This window comes from Saimiri boliviensis, chromosome 7 (genome assembly GCF_048565385.1).
Source record: "Saimiri boliviensis isolate mSaiBol1 chromosome 7, mSaiBol1.pri, whole genome shotgun sequence".
NCBI classification, from domain to species: domain Eukaryota; kingdom Metazoa; phylum Chordata; class Mammalia; order Primates; family Cebidae; genus Saimiri; species Saimiri boliviensis.
Window position 1 is genome coordinate 68,014,560 of NC_133455.1, and position 17,681 is coordinate 68,032,240.

Below are 17,681 nucleotides of genomic sequence, written 5' to 3' on the forward strand. Positions count from 1 at the left end.
TACTTAACGGGGCCTGAGGTAACTGGGATGACAGTGTGATATAAAAGTGCAAAATAGGGTAAAATGGAGTTTTCTGTGTGTGAGAAATATTAGGCAAAGTTATTATGAGCTAACTTAAGGTTTTTGTTTTAACGTATCTGTAGACAGGGACGATCGTTCTTTTGGCCGTGATAGAAATCGGGATTCTGACAAAACTGATACAGACTGGAGGGCTCGTCCTGCCACAGACAGCTTTGATGACTACCCGCCTAGAAGAGGTGATGATAGCTTTGGAGACAGTAAGTTTGTGTTTATGAAGTTAGTTTGTTCTGTGCTCTGGGAGGCTGTTTAGTAATAGGACAGATGTATTACAGATGATCACATTAAAAGAAGGGGGAAAGCAGCTGAAGGAAAATTTTGGATCATATCCAAAAGAATTGATAGATGCAGAAAACAAATTTGAAAATAGTTTTTTTTTAAGAAACGTAAACAAAGGGACAGACATTTCTCTTTCTTTGGAGACAATTGTTTATAAAGAAACCTAGCTGGGTGTGGTGGCTAACACCTATAATCCCAACACTTTGGGAGGCCAAGGCAGGCAGATTGTTTGAGGCCAGGAGTCAGGCCAGCCTGGCCAGCAAAACAAGATCCTATCTACAAAAAAAAAAAAAGATGCGGTGGTGTGCACCTGAGCCAAGAGTACTGCCTGAGCCAGGAGGTCTAGACTGGGTGACAGAGCAAGACCCTATCTCAAAAAAAAAAAAAAAAAAAAAAAAAAACCAAAAACCCAACAGATTACATAAAGTGAGCTATTTAAAATAAAGAGATCAGGCTGGGCATGGTGGCTCACGCCTATAATTCCAGCACTTTGGGAGGCAGAGGCAGGTGAATCACCTGAGGTCATGAGTTCGAGACCAGCCTGACCAATATAGAGAAACCCCATCTCTACTAAAAATACAAAATTAGCTGAGCATGGTGGCGCATGCCTGTAATCTCAGCTACCTGGGAGGCTGAGACAGGAGTATTGCTTGAACCCGGGAGGCAGAGGTTGCGGTGAGCCAAGATTGTGCTGTTACACTCCAGCCTGGGCAACAAGAGTGAACTGCATCTCAGAAGAGTTCACCATGGTTGCTGGGTGAATGCAGCATGCAAAGATCAGTTGCATTATTATATGCTTATAGCAAATAATTAAAATGTAATTTTTTTAATAAAAATATTGATTGACTTTAAAATACTCAAGATACAGCAGTGAACAAAGATATAGCACTGAACAAAAACAAAATCCTATCTTTATTGGGCATACGTTGTTATAGTGGAGGGAAGAGACTGTGTGTGAATAATTAAACGGTTCAGGGACAGAAAGATAGAGGAATGGGAAATAACATGGGGTAGGAGTAGAGATTAATTACATCCACCACTTAAATCTAATAAAAACCTTTATGGGAAAAATTATGCAACTGTATTACAATATGCAAAAATAGACAACACTAATTATTTTTAAAATGGAAAGAAGCTACCACCTAGTAAAAATAAGTAGTGGTTTGTCTGTAATGAAATACTTTGTAGCATAACAATAGGGATAAAATTCAAAACATGCCACATTAAGGGGAAAAAAATCTGTATAAATTTGAAAACAATACCATGTATTAATGTATAAGTTGTAAAACTATAAAGCTATGCACGGTAATTTAACCACCCTTGTGATTGTTGGTGGGGGTAGGGAGGATTCTGTTGTTACATATATAACATATTTCTTTTAAACAAAAAACAAACATGACAAAATACGATATTCACTAAACCTAAGTAATAGATTCATAAGTTCGTTATAATGGCTTCTTTACCTTTTTTTAATACAAATGTAAATTTTTAACTATATACTTTTTTTTTTATTATTATGGCTTCTTTTCTTGTCTTTATGTTTGAAATCGTTGAAGTAAAAACAGAAAAAGTTAAATTTACAAACTCTGTTGATTTTTTTGTTTGCTTTTTTTTTGTTTTTTTGAGATACAGTCTCGCTCTGTTTTCCAGACTAGAGTGCAGTGGCAATATTGGCTTACTGCAACCTCTGCTCCCAAGTTCGGTGTTCCTTGTTTCTCAGCCTCCTGAGTAGCTGGGAATTCAGATGTGTGCCACCACACGTGGCTCCTTTTTTTTTTTTTTTTTTTTTGAGACGGAGTTTCACTCTTACTGCTTAGGCTGGAGTGCAATGGCACTATCTCGGCTCATTGCAGCCTCTGCCTCCTGGGTTCAAGCGATTCTCCTTCCTCAGCCTCCCAAGTAGCTGGGATTACAGGAATGAGCCACTATGCCGGGCTAATTTTGTATTTTTAGTAGAGATGGGTTTTCACCATGTTGGTCAGGCTGATCCCGAACTACTGACTTCACATGATCTGCCCACCTTGACCTCCCAAAATGCTGGGATTACAGATGTAAGCCGGCACTCCTGCCACAAGCATTTTAATTTTGTGAAGTGCCTTTTCAGCTTTGTACCAAATATAATTGGGGAAGCAGTAAAGAATGTAATTCCTATTAGAGGAGAGTTCTTAACCTTATAAGATGTAGAGGGAAGAAGAACGGGGCATAGGTCTGAAAAATAAATCAGCAAGTTTATATCTGACTTTTTACGCGTCTTTGTGATACAGCAAAGCTTTGGGAAGACCTGTCTGAGGTGATTAAACTTCAGCATTTATGCAAGAGATTCTATTGTTAACAGGAAGAAATGGCTCTTGAAAGAAAAAGCAGACAATCAGACCAAGGGTCCTGTTTTGAGTCCAGGGGCATGACTTTTCTCACCTGAAACCTTGAATTTAGAGCAAGCAGGATGGATAACGAGTGAGTGTGCTGTTGTTATCCAAAGCGGCCACAAAGTAGTTAACCTGAGTTAAAGATCCAGACCCCTATCCCAAGCATTGAGGCAAAAAACAGAAACCCGAGGGGTGTTGGGGGCGCGGGGGTATTATACCAATTATTCCTATGAAATGTCAGTAATAGCATATGCCACTTTTCTTCAGTATGGATCTGTGCTTTCTCAGGAAATGCAAGCTTACCATAATTTCAATATTATCCAAATAAAGTGTAAATTTGCATCTCCAGAAATTAAAAACTCATTTCAAAATAAACACAGGGCTGATTTTCTTGTGTGTGTCCTCTTTTAGATCATTTCTATAATGATTTTACTAACATCAGCATGTTCTTCAATATATAAAGTTTATAATACCGGGATATGTTGTATCTGGTCAGTAAAAATTATGTGGTTTCCAAAATGAAATCATTATTTAAAAGACAGCAGCCACAAGAAAAAGATCCCTGTTTGGCCCCCACACATAAATTATCAGCCCTGAAAACATTTGTGGGGTTTTTTTTTTAGTTGATTTATATTTAGAAATTCAGATTTAAAAAAACATAAAAATCTGTGTTGCCAGCTTCTCAGAAAACTAGAAGATCCTAGCAACAGTCAGCTGGAGCTAAATAGCAGCTATCCCTTTCATAAACAACTTAACGCTACCCACAGTTTGCTGTCTGAGCTACTACATTTCTTTATACAGATTTCTAGTATTTAGGGTTCTCTGATACTGAAATGCACACATGTGTATGTAAAATATACTTTATAATATAAACAACATTGCAGTGAATGTCTTCGTACGTGTATCTTTATCACACATCCAGTTATTTCCTCAGGATAAATTCCTACAAATTGTTGGCCAAGAAGGGTGTACATGACATCAGATTTTTTAGTGCATAGTTCTAATAAAACTTTCAGTATTTGTATTTATTTATTTATTTATTCATTTATTTATTTATTTATTTAGAGAGGAAGTCTCACTCTATCACCCAGGCTAGAATGCCCTGGCACAATCTTGGCTCACTGCAACCTCTGCCTCCCTGGCTCAAGTAATCCTCCCACCTCAGCCTCCCAAGCAGCTGGCACCACAGACGTGCACCACCATACCTGGCTAATATTTTGTGGTTTTGATAGAATCATGGTTTCACCGTGTTGCCCAGGCTGGTCTTGAACTCCTGAGCTCAGATGATCCACCATCCTCAGCTTCCCAAAGTGTATTTATACTGTTTTAATTTATCATCAGCAGTGCAGAAATTGATTTAAGCTCCTAAATTTCGCCAACACTAGATGTTATTTATTTTAATCTTTGACATTTTCATGGTAGAAAGTGATGTCCTGTTAGTCATATGTTGCATACATTGTTTCTCATTTTGTTTGCCTCTTAAGGTAGTCTTTGAGGCTGGGTGCTATGGCTCATGCCTGTAATTCCAGCACTCTGGGAGCCCAAGGCTGGAGGATTGCTTTAGTCCAGGAGTCTGAGACCAGCCTGGGCAACAAAGAGAGACTGTCTCAGCAAAAACAATGTTTTAATTAAAAAATAAGTGGCCTTTGGACACATGGAAGATTCCAGCTGTGTACTTTTAGTGTCTTGTGCTTACTTTCCTTTTTTGTACGTACATATACATCTTTTCTCCTTCTGGAAATTCATTGTGGAATATTTAGAGTTTTTTTATTTCCAACCCACCCTTCCCAAATTATTAGCTGAGCAACATTTATTTCACCAGGGAAACAGATAGAAAATTGAAATCAGATAGAAAGCAGATAGAAAATTGAAATACAAATTCTTCCAAACTGATCTGATAGCTTACCATGTTTTTATTAATGGTGTCAGAGAAAGGGGATGGTGTTACTTTTCTCTTTTCTCTAGAGTATCGAGATCGTTATGATTCAGACCGGTATCGTGATGGGTATCGGGATGGGTACCGGGATGGCCCTCGCCGGGATATGGATCGATATGGCGGCCGGGATCGCTATGATGACCGAGGCAGCAGAGACTATGATAGAGGTAATTGCTCTCTTTCAGTAACTTTTTGCCTTTTTTTTTTTTTTTTTTTTTTTGGTCTCTGCTGTGATTATTATAATTTGGAATATATTTTCAGGCTATGACTCCCGGATAGGCAGTGGCAGAAGAGCATTTGGCAGTGGATACCGCAGGGATGACGACTACAGAGGAGGCGGGGACCGCTATGAAGACCGATATGACAGACGGGATGATCGGTCATGGAGCTCCAGAGATGATTACTCTCGGGATGATTATAGGCGTGATGATAGAGGTAATAGTTTTATTTTGCTTACTTCATGGAACAGAAACTCAGAAAACTACAGAAAATTTCGGATTGGGTTACAGACCACTGAGTCAGGCACACATATAACTTGCACATTGTACAGGAAGCAGCAAAGCATAGTAGAAAGAGCTTTGGCTAAGGATGACATCAGTAGAAGTAAAGCAGTCAAATTCTTTTCATCTCATATGCCTTCACAGATTTTTCAGTTAAAATTTACTGAATAAACAGTAGAAATGGAAAAAAAAAGTTTGCCAGATACTGTTATGTTGTGATCTCAATAAATTATACTTAAAACTGATTTTAGCTCCATTTTTCAAGTGAGAGAAATGAAACTGGGACTAAACATAGTCCTGTAGCCCATAATTGTTACTATGTGGTTAAAAAACACACGTTAAGGCCAGGTGCAGCAGCTCACGCCTATAATCTCAGCACTTAGGGAGGCTGAAGTGGGCAGATCAGGAAGTCAAGAGATCAATACCATCCTGGGCAACATGGGGAAACCCCATCTCTACTAAAAATACAAAAATTAGATGGCCGTAGTGGCGCACACCTGTCGTCCCAGCTACTGGGGAGGCTAAGTCAGGAGAATTGCTTGAGCCCAGAGGCAGAGGTTGCAGTGAGTTGAGATTGCGCCACTACACTCCAACTTGGGCAACAGAGTGAAACTCTGTCTCACAAAACAAACAAAACATCATCACTGATTTCAGTACCATTATACCACAATAAGTGATGTTCATTAATTATAAAGGTGGGTTTTGGTGCACCTATTCTAAAATTATCCCCTAATAGTATAACATATAAAATGTTAACTGCTATAAACCTAAACTGTTAGAAAATACTAATAAATGGCCACCATTTCTGTTCTAACTTTACTGATGTCATATAAAAGGTTATGGTATCTGGCCTAGAATTTTTTTTTTTTTTTTCCTGAGACAGTCTGGCTCTATCGCCAGGCTGGATTGCAGGGATGGATCTTGGCTCATTGCAGCCTCTGTCTCCCAAGTTCAAGCGATTCTCCAGCCTCTGCCTCCTGAGTAGCTGGGATTACAGGTGCCCACCACCACACCCAGCGAATTTTTGTATTTTTAGTAGAGGTGGGGTTTCCTCATGTTGCCCAGGATGGTATTGATCTCTTGGCCGATTGTTTTCTATCTTTAACATATTTGTGTTTTAAACTTTGTGCCAACGGCTTTATATCCATCATCTTCTGTGATTCCCTAAGAAAAGAAAATGTATCTAGACAACTAATAAAACACAGTGAGATGACAAAATTCATCAGAGCCATATGGCAGTTCTATTGTGGTGAAATCTTTATTCCCTTAAAATATAATACTCAGGCCGGGCGCGGTGGCTGACGCCTGTAACCCCAGCACTTTGGGAGGCCGAGGTGGGTGGATCACAAGGTCAAGAGATCGAGACCATCCTGGTCAACATGGTGAAACCCCGTCTCTACTAAAAATACAAAAATTAGCTGGGCATGGTGGCACACGCCTGTAGTCCCCGCTACTCAGGAGGCTGAGGCAGGAGAATTGCTTGAACCCAGGAGGCAGAGGTTGCGGTGAGCCAAGATCACGCAATTGCACTCCAGCCTGGGTAACAAGAGCGAAACTCCGTCTCAATCAATCAATCAATCAATCAATCAATCAATAAACAAACAAACAAACTCAATTTTTTTTTTTCTAAAAAGTAAATAAAAAACTTAGTCCAGGCATGGTGACTCACATTTGTAATCCCAGCACTTTGAGAGACCAAGGCAGGAGGATTGCTTGAGCCCAGGAGTTCGAGACCAGCCTTGGAAACATAGTGAGACCCCATCTCTACAAGAAATATAAAAGTTAACTGAGCATGGCAGTAGCATTTGTCTGTAGGCCCAGCATCTTAGGAGACTGAGGTGGGAGGAACGCTTGCGCCTAGGAGGACAAGGCTGCAGTGAGTCTAGATCAGGCGTCCCCAAACTACGGCCCGCGGGCCTCATGCGGCCCCCTGAGGCCATTTATCCGGCCCCCCGCCGCGCTTCAGGAAGGGGCACCTCTTTCATTGGTGGTCAGTGAGAGGAGCACAGTATGTGGTGGCCCTCCAACGGTCTGAGGGACAGTGAACTGGCCCCCTGTGTAAAAAGTTTGGGGACGCCTGGTCTAGGTCATACCACTGCACTTCAGCCAGGGCATCATAGTGAGACCTCATCTAAAAAATAATAAGTTTTTTAAAAACTGCATTTTTTTTTTTTTTTTTTTTTTTTGAGACGGAGTTTCGCTCTTGTTACCCAGGCTGGAGTGCAATGGCATGATCTCGGCTCACGGCAACCTCCCCCTCTTGGGTTCAGGCAATTCTCCTGCCTCAGCCTCCTGAGTAGCTGGGATTACAGGCAGGTGCCACCATGCCCAGCTAATTTTTTGTATTTTTAGTAGAGACGGAGTTTCACCATGTTCACCAGGATGGTCTCGATCTCTTGACCTTGTGATCCACTCACCTCAGCCTCCCAAAGTGCTGGGATTACAGGCGTGAGCCACCGCGCCCGGCTAAAAACTGCATTCTTAAAAGCTATTTCCTCAAGCAAGAAGCCTAAAAATAATAGTTAACATTTAGTAAGCATTTACTCTGTTCCAGCAGTGAGCTTAGTGCTTGTACAAGTATTGTTTCTTAGATTTCTATGTGGTATAGGTAAAATTACAAGTTAGAAAAGTGGAGGCTCAGATGTGGGCCTTGTGTTCTCCTTGGCTCTTTGTATTTATTTATTTATTTTTGAGACAGAGTTTTTTTTGCTCTTTGACGCAGGCTGGAATTCAGTGGCACAGTCCTGGCTCACTGCAACCTCCACCTTTCAGGTTCAAGTGATTCTCCTGCCTCAGCCTCCTGAGTAGCTGGCAGTAAAGGCATGAGCCACCATGCCCGGCTAATTTTTGTATTTTTAGTAGAGATGGGGTTTCACCGTGTTGGCCAGGCTGGTCTCGAACTCTTGACCTGGTGATCTGCCCGCCTCAGCCTCCCATAGTGCTGGGATTACAGGCATGAGCAACCACGCCCAGCCCCTGTCCTTGACCTTTTCCTCTCACACTGTTCTTACTTCTCCACCAGTAGCTGCATACCTGATTTTTTCTCTTGCTCTGTTCTTGCTCTTACCCCCATTTCCCCTTAAGATCTGCCCTCTTGTCTCGAGTCACTGCTGCTACCTTTGTTGAGGCCTCATTGCTGCATCCACATTACTGGCCATTGCCTCCTAACAGAGTTCCCTGCCTTGCTCCATTCTTCATATTGGCCCCAGTTGTCTTTCTGGCATAAGCTCTAATAACTTTATTCTCCTCCATTTAGACCTTTCTCATTTCCCATAGCCTGGAAGATAGTCCTGTGACATACATGGGTCTTCACTGTTTGCCCACCATTTACATTTTCTTTTTTTTCCTTCTTGAGACAGGCTGTCACCCTGTCGCCCAGGCTAGAAGTACAGTGGCATGATCAGGGCTAACTGCAGCCTAAGCCTTCTGACCTCAAGTGATCCTACCTCATCCTCCCCAATAGCTGGGACTACAGGTGCATGCCATATGCCTGGCTAATTTTGATGTTTTTTATAGAGATGGGGTTTTTCCACATTGCCCAGGCTGGTCTTGAACTCCCAAGTTCGAGTTATCCACTTGCCTTGGCCTCCCAAAGTGCTGGAATGAAAGTGTGAACCATCTTGCCCAGTTGTATTCCATTGTTTTTTGTGGGTTTTGTTGTTGTTGGTTGGTTGGTTGGTTGGTTGGTTGGTTGTTGTTTTTTGTTTTGAGACAGTCTTGCTCTGTCACCCAGGCTGTAGTGCAATGGGGCGATCTCAGCTCACTGCAGCTTCCACCTTCCAGGTTCAAGAGATTCTTCTGCCTCAGCGTCCTGAGTAGCTGGGATTACAGGCGTGTGCCAACATGCCCAGCTAATTTTTGTATTTTTAGTAGAGGCTGGGTTTCACCATGTTGGCCGGGCTGGTCTCAAACTCCTGACCTCGGGTGATCCGCCCACCTCATCCTCCCAAAGTGTTGGGATTACAGGCATGAGCCACCATGCCTGGCCTTGTTTTCTTTTATTAATATCTTAAATATCTTAAGTGAGCTACTTTGTCTGAGCCCCAGTTTTATCTTAGTAAAATGGAGGGGCCATAATACAGATGCAAAATATGTCCAGGAGCCTACATAAACTGTCAGCGTAAAGCCCTCATAGAAAATTTAGATCTTGGCCGGGCGCGGTGGCTCAAGCTTGTAATCCCAGCACTTTGGGAGGCCGAGGCGGGTGGATCACAAGGTCGAGAGATCGAGACCATCCTGGTCAACATGGTGAAACCCCGTCTCTACTAAAAATACAAAAAAAAATTAGCTGGGCATGGTGGCACGTGCCTGTAATCCCAGCTACTCAGGAGGCTGAGGCAGGAGAATTGCCTGAACCCAGGAGGCGGAGGTTGCAGTGAGCCGAGATTGCACCATTGCACTCCAGCCTGGGTAACAAGAGTGAAACTCGGTCTCAAAAAAAAAAAAAAAAAAAAAAAATTTAGATCTTGTTAAACAATACCCTCTGTCTGCAGGTACTACATGCATTTATAGGAAAAGTATAAAGTCAAATGTGGGCATGATAAAGTCCCCATCTAGTGGTTATTTAGAGGACAGGGTGCAATTGGTCATGTCATGAGGAGGTTTTAGCTTTTTGTTAAAGTATCATTACTTAAGCCATGTGATTATATACATAGGCTTTCTTTATAGTCTCTGTATCTTTTGTATATCTAAAATACTGAGGATACTAACAATGATTTTTAGAAATTTAGAAATTTTAACTTCCTTGAAACAGGTTTCTCTTGAAAGAATTCTGATGGCTTGAATCAAGGAAAAAATCAGACTGCCTTAAGAGTTTATTTGTGGCCGGGCGCGGTGGCTCAAGCCTGTAATCCCAGCACTTTGGGAGGCCGAGGCGGGTGGATCACAAGGTCGAGAGATCGAGACCAACCTGGTCAACATGGTGAAACCCCGTCTCTACTAAAAATACAAAAAATTAGCTGGGCATGGTGGCGCGTGCCTATAATCCCAGCTACTCAGGAGGCTGAGGCAGGAGAATTGCCTGAACCCAGGAGGCGGAGGTTGCGGTGAGCCGAGATCGTGCCATTGCACTCCAGCCTGGGTAACAAGAGCGAAACTCCGTCTCAAAAAAAAAAAAAAAAAAAAAAAAGAGTTTATTTGTTCAGTGTTCATGCTTTGCCCCATGAACCACCTGCCAAATTTATATTATACACAGAGACAAGGGTATAAGATCTAGAGGCTTGGCCAAGATGGGTGGGATCACTTGAGTTCAGGAGTTCAAGACCAGCCTGGCCAACATGGTGAAACCCTGTCTCTACTGAAAATAAAAAAATTAGCTGGATGTAGTGCCATGTGCTTGTACTCCCAGCTACTCAGGAGGCTGAGGCAGCAGAATCAGGGAGGCAGAGTTTGCAGTGAGACGAAACTGCACCACTGCACTCCAGCCTGGGTGACAGAGCCAGACTCTGTCTCAAAAAAACAAAGAACTAGAGTCTTGCTATCATATTGTATAAGTTCTTAACACCCAGATTTTGGAGCAAGATACTTTCATCCAGTAGTTTAATCATGGTCAAAAATTTGTTCCCATATAAAAGAAATCTTAATAGATTATTAATTTATCACTTCAATATTAACGATTTTTAGTCTTTCCCGTGGTCTAGTACTACGTTATGGATGTGATAGAAAAGTAATTGAACTTGATTATTCAAGCTACCTATACTCTTTCTTTTCTTTTTTTTTTTTTCTTTTTGACGTAGTTTCGCTCTTGTTCCCCAGGCTGGATTGTGCAATGGCGTGATCTTGGCTCACTGCAACCTCCACCTCCCGGGTTCAAGCAATTCTCCTGCCTCAGTCTCCTGAGTAGCTGGGATTACAGGCACCTGCCACCATGCCCAGCTAATTTTGTATTTTTATAGAGACAGGGTTTCTCCATGTTGGTCAGGCTGGTCCTGAACTCCCGACCTCAGGTGATCCACCTGCCTCAGCCTCTCACAGTGCTAGGATATTATAGGCACGAGCCATAGCACCTAGCCTAAGCTACCTATTTTCTAATGATCTCCCATTTGCCTTCTGTGGATTGGTTAGGCCACTAACTTGAATCTCATATAGCATTTCATAGGAGTTATATCTGGGAATGTGGCTTTCAGCCATTGGCTTCTGGTGATTTAGAAAACTACTACTTAGAGTTTCATTTAACTTAGGTCCGCCCCAAAGACCCAAACTGAATCTAAAGCCTCGGAGTACTCCTAAGGAAGATGATTCCTCTGCTAGTACCTCCCAGTCCAGTCGAGCTGCTTCTATCTTTGGAGGGGCAAAACCCGTTGACACAGCTGCTAGAGAAAGAGAAGTAGAAGAACGGCTACAGAAGGAACAAGAGAAGTTGCAGCGTCAGCTGGATGAGCCAAAACTAGAAAGACGGCCTCGGGAAAGGTAGGTTGTCTTCATGATGGATATCCCAATCCAATGGATCTTAATGGGCATTACATCCCCAGGGGCACTTGGGAAATTTTTGTCATTATTACATCAGTGGTTGTCACTGAACATTTTTAGTGGGCTGGGGCCGGAGGTGTTAGGCAGTATGCAGTGTTGAGGGACAGTTGTACATGATGAAGAGTTGTTCCCTGTCCATTACAAAAATGTTTACTATTAAAAGCTGGTATTGTATCTAAAAGACTAGAGGCCTCCTATAAGTAATTGTCCTGAAAAACTAAGCCTGGTAATGAACGGCTTGTAGAACTGTGTTAATATTTAAAAAGGACAGTATTGAAGATTATGTAGGTGAATGTTACTAACCGTATTGATTCTTGCTGAAGTATTTAGGGCCAAAGTGTGTCTTATTGTCTGTAGCTTTCAAATAGTTTGAGGGAAAATTGTATATGTATATACACCTATAGATGAAGCAATTATGGTAAAATATTAATAAGTGATGAGGCCGGGCGCGGTGGCTCAAGCCTGTAATCCCAGCACTTTGGGAGGCCGAGGCGGGTGGATCACGAAGTCAAGGGATCGAGACCATCATGGTCAACATGGTGAAACCCCATCTCTACTAAAAATACAAAAAATTAGCTGGGCATGGTGGCGCGTGCCTGTAATCCCAGCTACTCAGGAGGCTGAGGCAGGAGAATTGCCTGAACCCAGGAGGCAGAGGTTGCGGTGAGCCGAGATCGCGCCATTGCACTCCAGCGTGGGTAACGAGCGAAACTCCGTCTCAAAAAATAAATAAATAGATAAATAAATAATAAGTGATGGTTCTTAAAGGGACAGCATGGATCTAAGGTGGCCTTCATTGAGCCAGGCATGATGTGTATTTTGTGAACTCTTTTGTACAGACACCCAAGCTGGCGGAGTGAAGAAACTCAGGAACGGGAACGGTCGAGGACAGGAAGTGAATCATCACAGACTGGGACCTCCACCACATCTGGCAGAAGTAAGTCAGACCAGGGTGGGTATCGTGTTATTGCTGTTTTCCATAAACTATCCTTAACCAAATTATGCAGAGATGTTGCAGTATTTAAATTCAGTCATGAACTCTTAATTTGGGTTGCATGAGCTGATTGGAGTTTCCTATCTGGTGCTCCAAAGAATCTGAGGAATGAGTACCAGAATAGACCTAGATGATCTGCTTAATAATCTACCACTGAAGTGAATACTTGACTGTTAGGTTTTTCTCTTCATTTTATATCATTTTTTTTTTAATTTCATATATTTTCATTTTATGTCTTGATATCATAGAATTTTGTTTATTCAGAACAGGCATAGGCTTGGGGTTCTGTGTGAGCTGTCTCCAGGACCAGCCTTTTTTGATGTTATCACCAGAGCAGTGTTCTCAAGCCGTGTTATTCTGGGTCTTTATTCTTCCTCACTAGTTACTGGTTGATCAAGCTTTTTAGTGTTTTGGAAATCTAACTGGTTCAATTGTAAAACCTCTCTTCCCTTTTCATGATGTGTGTTTTGTTTTGAGACATGGTCTTACTCTGTCACACAGGCTGGAGTGCAGTGGCATGATGACAGCTCACTGTATCCTCACTCCTGGACTCAGGTGATCCACTTCAGCCTCCCTAGTACCTAGGACTACAGGCATGCACCACCACACCCAGCTACATTTTTCTAATTTTTGTAAAGATGGTTTCCCCATGTTGCTCAGGCTGGTCACTGTGATGTTTTTTAAGGTCTTTCCTCCTACCTGTAAACTGATTTGTACTTATTTTTTTTTTTTTTTTTTTTTTCCCCTTTAAATAAAGATGAGGTCTGACTGTTATCCAGACTGGTCTCGAACTCCTGGGCTCAAGTGATCCGCCTCAGCCTCCCGAAGTGGTAGGATTACAGGCATGAGCCACCACACCCAGCCGTGTACTTGAGCATTTCAAAACATAGCTCAAGACCAAAGTGATTTGGAAACTCACCCAGGTGTTGTAGGAGTTTTCTGGAAATGATTAACATGTTTTAATGCCCCTTTCTGTGGCTAAGTAAAAGTATAATGTTGAATTGATATATACCTATTTCTGTAGAACTTGCATGTAAAACATAGAAAGAAGGCTGGGTGGGGTGGCTTATACCTGTAATCCCAGCACTTTGGGAGGCCAAGGCAGATGGATCACAAGGTCAGGAGTTCAAGACCAGCCTGACCAACATGGAGAAACCCCATCTCTGCTAAAAATACAAAAATTAGCTGGGTGTGGTGGCAGCCGCCTGTAATCCCAGCTACTCAGGAGGCTGAGGCAGGAGAATCGCTTGAACCTGGGAGGAAGAGGTTGCAGTGAGCCAAGACTGTGCCACGGCACTCCAGCCTGGGTGACAGAGCGAGATTCCATCTCACAAAAAAAAAAAAAAAAAAAAAAAAAGGTAGAATCTGATGCAACAGGCTTCTAGTTGTTTATTTTTAAGACAGGATTTTTTTTTTTTTTTTTTTTTTTTTTTGGGAGACAGTTTCGCTCTTGTTACCCCGGCTGAAGTGCAATGGTGCGATCTCGGCTCACCGCAACCACCACCTCCTGGGTTCAAGCAATTCTCCTTCCTCAGCCTCCTGAGTAGCTGGGACTACAGGCGTGCACCACCATGCCCAGCTAATTTTTATATTTTTAGTAGAGACAGGGTTTCACCTTGTTGACCAGGATGGTCTCAATCTCTTAACATTGTGATCCACCTGCCTTGGCCTCCCAAAATGCTGGGTTTATAGGCGTGAGCCACCGCACCTGGCCTTAAGACAGGATCTTACACCCAGGCTGGAGTGCAGTGGTATCATCATAGCTCACTGCAGCCTTGAACTTCTGGCCTAAAGCAATCCTCTTGCCCCAACATCCCAAGTAGCTGTTAGGACAGGTGTATGCTACCATGCCTGGCTAAATTTTTTTAATTTTTGTAGAGATGGGGTCTTGTTACATTGCCCAGGCTGGTCTCAAACTCCTGGCCTCAAGCAGTCCCGCCTCAGCCTCCCAAAGGAGGCTTCTCATTTTGAGAAGATACTTACTGCCTTTAAAAAAAAAAAAAAAAAAAAGCGTAGGTTGTTTTTTGTTTTGTTTTTTTGAGATGGGGTCTCACGTTATCAACCAGGCTGGAGTACAGCGACATGATGACAGCTCACCTCATCTTCCCTAGTAGCTGGGGCAGTAGGCACATGCCACAATACCCAGCTAATTTTCCCATTTATTTTGAATCTGGGGTTTTACTATGTTGTCCAGGCTGGTCTGAAACTCCTCAGCTCAAACGATCCACCCCCACTCAGCCTCCCAGTGTCCTCTAAGATTACAGGTGTGAGCCACTGCACCCAGCCAGTAGGTGGTTTTTCATAAATGCAATTGTATCATTGTGTATGTGTGATGAGTTTTAAGTTGAAGTTGAGCGATGGTTACTAGAATTTGGGGTTTCATCATAGGTCCTCTTCACATATGTATATTCTCCACGTCAAGACACTTTTAACATTGAGAATGCAGACAGGCTGTTAAAGGATACTCATTCCTCAAAAGGTCAGATGGCTGGGTATCCCTTAAGATGTATACATTGTCATTATTTTTCCTATTTCTCTGTGCATCAGTAAACCTTGTTCTCGGAAATACTTGGAAACCACTGGTTTAGGGATAAATCCGTCTTTGCGTGCCAAAACTGATGTGGATCGTTTTCCACACTGTTGAGATGATGGTAGATGCATGAGCATCTGCATCCTGATAATTTGTTCTTTCACTCTGGCTTCACAGATGCACGAAGGAGAGAGAGTGAGAAGTCTCTAGAAAATGAAACACTCAGTAAGGAGGAAGATTGTCACTCTCCAACTTCTAAACCTCCCAAACCTGATCAGCCCCTAAAGGTAATGCCAGCCCCTCCACCAAAGGAGAATGCTTGGGTGAAGCGAAGTTCTAACCCTCCTGCTCGATCTCAGAGCTCAGACACAGAGCAGCAATCCCCTACAAGGTGAGTCAGCTTGGAAGCAGTAGTTGGTTACCTGTGCAGATTCTTAAATAATGTGATGTGATGATGGAAGATGCCTTAACAGGATACCAGCATTATATAGTATCTTATAAGTTATGCTGGCTTTGTTCTCTTAGTGTGCTGGAACTGGCTTATAAGACCCAGATCTTCCATCTTCTGGAGTTTTGATAGCCAGTTGGCATCACTTTGGTAGCTTGAAATCAGCTATGATGGGAGTACTAATGCCACACAAATCTGCAAATACTATAAGTCAGAGTTTTCCCTTTTGCCACGTATTGGCAGTATGGTAGGGGGTAACTTTCCTTAATTTCTCTAAGTCTCATTTGTAAAGAAAATAGCAATACTATTAGCCGGGTATGGTGGCAGGCGCCTGTAATCCCAGCTGCTTGGGAGGCTGAGGCAGGGAGAATTGCTTCAACCTGGGAGGCGGAGGTTGCAGAGAGCCGAGATGTGCCATTGCACTCCAGCCAGGGCAGCAAGAGTGAGTCTCCATCTCAAAAAAAGAAAATAGCAATATATGTCCTGCATGAAGTGATGACTAGAAAGCATATGGCATTTAGTGTTTAAATTACTACTTTCATTGTTTTCTTTCCCATATTTTAATGTTCATAACATTGAGTATGATTTTGTTTTCTGTAAAGCTTACTGCATTTGGAGGATGATTATAAGTTTATTGGCTGTTTTCTCCCTGATACAACTGATGAATGTGATTATGTGTTTTCCTTCTAGTGGTGGGGGCAAAGTAGCTCCAGCTCAACCATCTGAGGAAGGACCAGCCAGGAAAGGTGAGCTCATAGTGTGGGAAATGGGTTTTCACCTAGAGGCCTAATAAAAAGAACTCTAAAATCAGATTTTGAAGAGCAATGTGTCTTGCACCTGATACTGTGTTAAGAGTTCTTGGGTTGGCTGGGTGTGGTGGCTCACACGTATAATCCCAGCACTTTGGGAGGCCGCGGTGGGAGGATCACCTGAGGTCAGCAGTTCTAGACCAGCTTGGCCAACATGGCAAATACCCCATCTCTACTAAAGAATACAAAAATTTAGCCGGATATGGTGGCACACTCCCAGCTACTCAGGAGGCTGAGGCAGGAGAATTGCTTGAATCTGGGAGATGGAGGTTGCAGTGAGCTGAGCTCACCCCATTGCACTTCTAGCCCAGGTGACAAAATAAGACTCCATCCAAAAAAAAAAAGAGTTCTCGAATTATCTACCTTTTCTTGCCAGTAGAGGGAGGAGTGGCCTCTTTGGAGAAAGCATAAAACTCTGCCCTTTCCTGGTAGAACATTTCCTTGAAAGGAGGAGAAAAAAATCGGAAATTAAGACGTTCAGTCCAGATTAGAAATGTCACCATCAGCAGAGCCAAGGTCGCTGCAGAGCGGCACAGACTTTATTTCCAGCTTGCTTTTCAGGATGGCATATCCCTGCGTGGAACTTTTTAGTGGATTTTGTTTGGTTTTGTAGTTTTATGTGCTATAGAGGACGTGGGAAGAAGGGCTTCAGGAAGGAAGTCTGGACTGGGGCCAAGATAGTTTCCCTCAGTACTCGTGGGCTCAGTTTTCCTCAGCTTAAGGAAATCTTAGGAGAGTGGCGTTGATCGTTTTACTTGCCTTTTATTTGTTTGCTTTACTGCTCAAGCAGATGAAAATAAAATAGATGGGATGAACGTCCCAAAAGGCCAAACTGGGAATTCTAGCCGTGGTCCAGGAGACGGAGTGAACAAAGACCACTGGAAGGAGTCAGATCGGTATGTTTGTTCTCTTTCTCATTATCATCTTTCCTCTGACCCACATGCTTTTGTAATTAAGAAGTTAAGTTCTTGGTTCTCAAAACACTGCCAGATCTCTTATTGTGAACAAACTGAAGTCAGCCAGCGTAGACAGTTAAGCTTCTGAAAATCTAGAAGTAATACATCATCTGGATAACAAGGACTGTTGAGTGCCTTGAAACTGCATGCTTGTAATACATGTTTGTATTAGGCGAATCCTCTCCTAAAGACATGGTTTTATGCTTACGTCTCTGCAGGAAAGATGGCAAAAAGGATCAAGACTCCAGATCTGCACCTGAGCCAAAGAAACCTGAGGAAAATCCAGCTTCCGTAAGTGTTAAAGGCTGCTCCCAATT

General features: G+C 42.6%; 1 protein-coding gene across 5 annotated transcripts in view; it reads left to right on the top strand.

Moving 5' to 3' along the window:
* EIF4B (eukaryotic translation initiation factor 4B) overlaps positions 1 to 17,681 on the top strand; it is a 37,456-nt gene that overhangs the window by 17,351 nt on the left and 2,424 nt on the right. The window contains exons 6-14 of one of the 5 annotated variants that reach the window (XM_010349857.3): positions 144 to 257; positions 4,689 to 4,826; positions 4,921 to 5,094; positions 11,339 to 11,567; positions 12,467 to 12,579; positions 15,329 to 15,542; positions 16,290 to 16,345; positions 17,196 to 17,304; positions 17,583 to 17,655. In XM_010349857.3, the coding sequence (XP_010348159.1) occupies positions 144 to 257; positions 4,689 to 4,826; positions 4,921 to 5,094; positions 11,339 to 11,567; positions 12,467 to 12,579; positions 15,329 to 15,542; positions 16,290 to 16,345; positions 17,196 to 17,304; positions 17,583 to 17,655 (1,220 nt within the window). Of the gene's footprint in view, positions 1 to 143; positions 279 to 4,688; positions 4,827 to 4,920; positions 5,095 to 11,338; positions 11,568 to 12,466; positions 12,580 to 15,328; positions 15,543 to 16,289; positions 16,346 to 17,195; positions 17,305 to 17,582; positions 17,656 to 17,681 lie in introns of all 5 variants that reach the window. The other 4 variants (XM_010349853.3, XM_010349854.3, XM_010349855.3 and 1 more) reach the window with 4 other exon arrangements.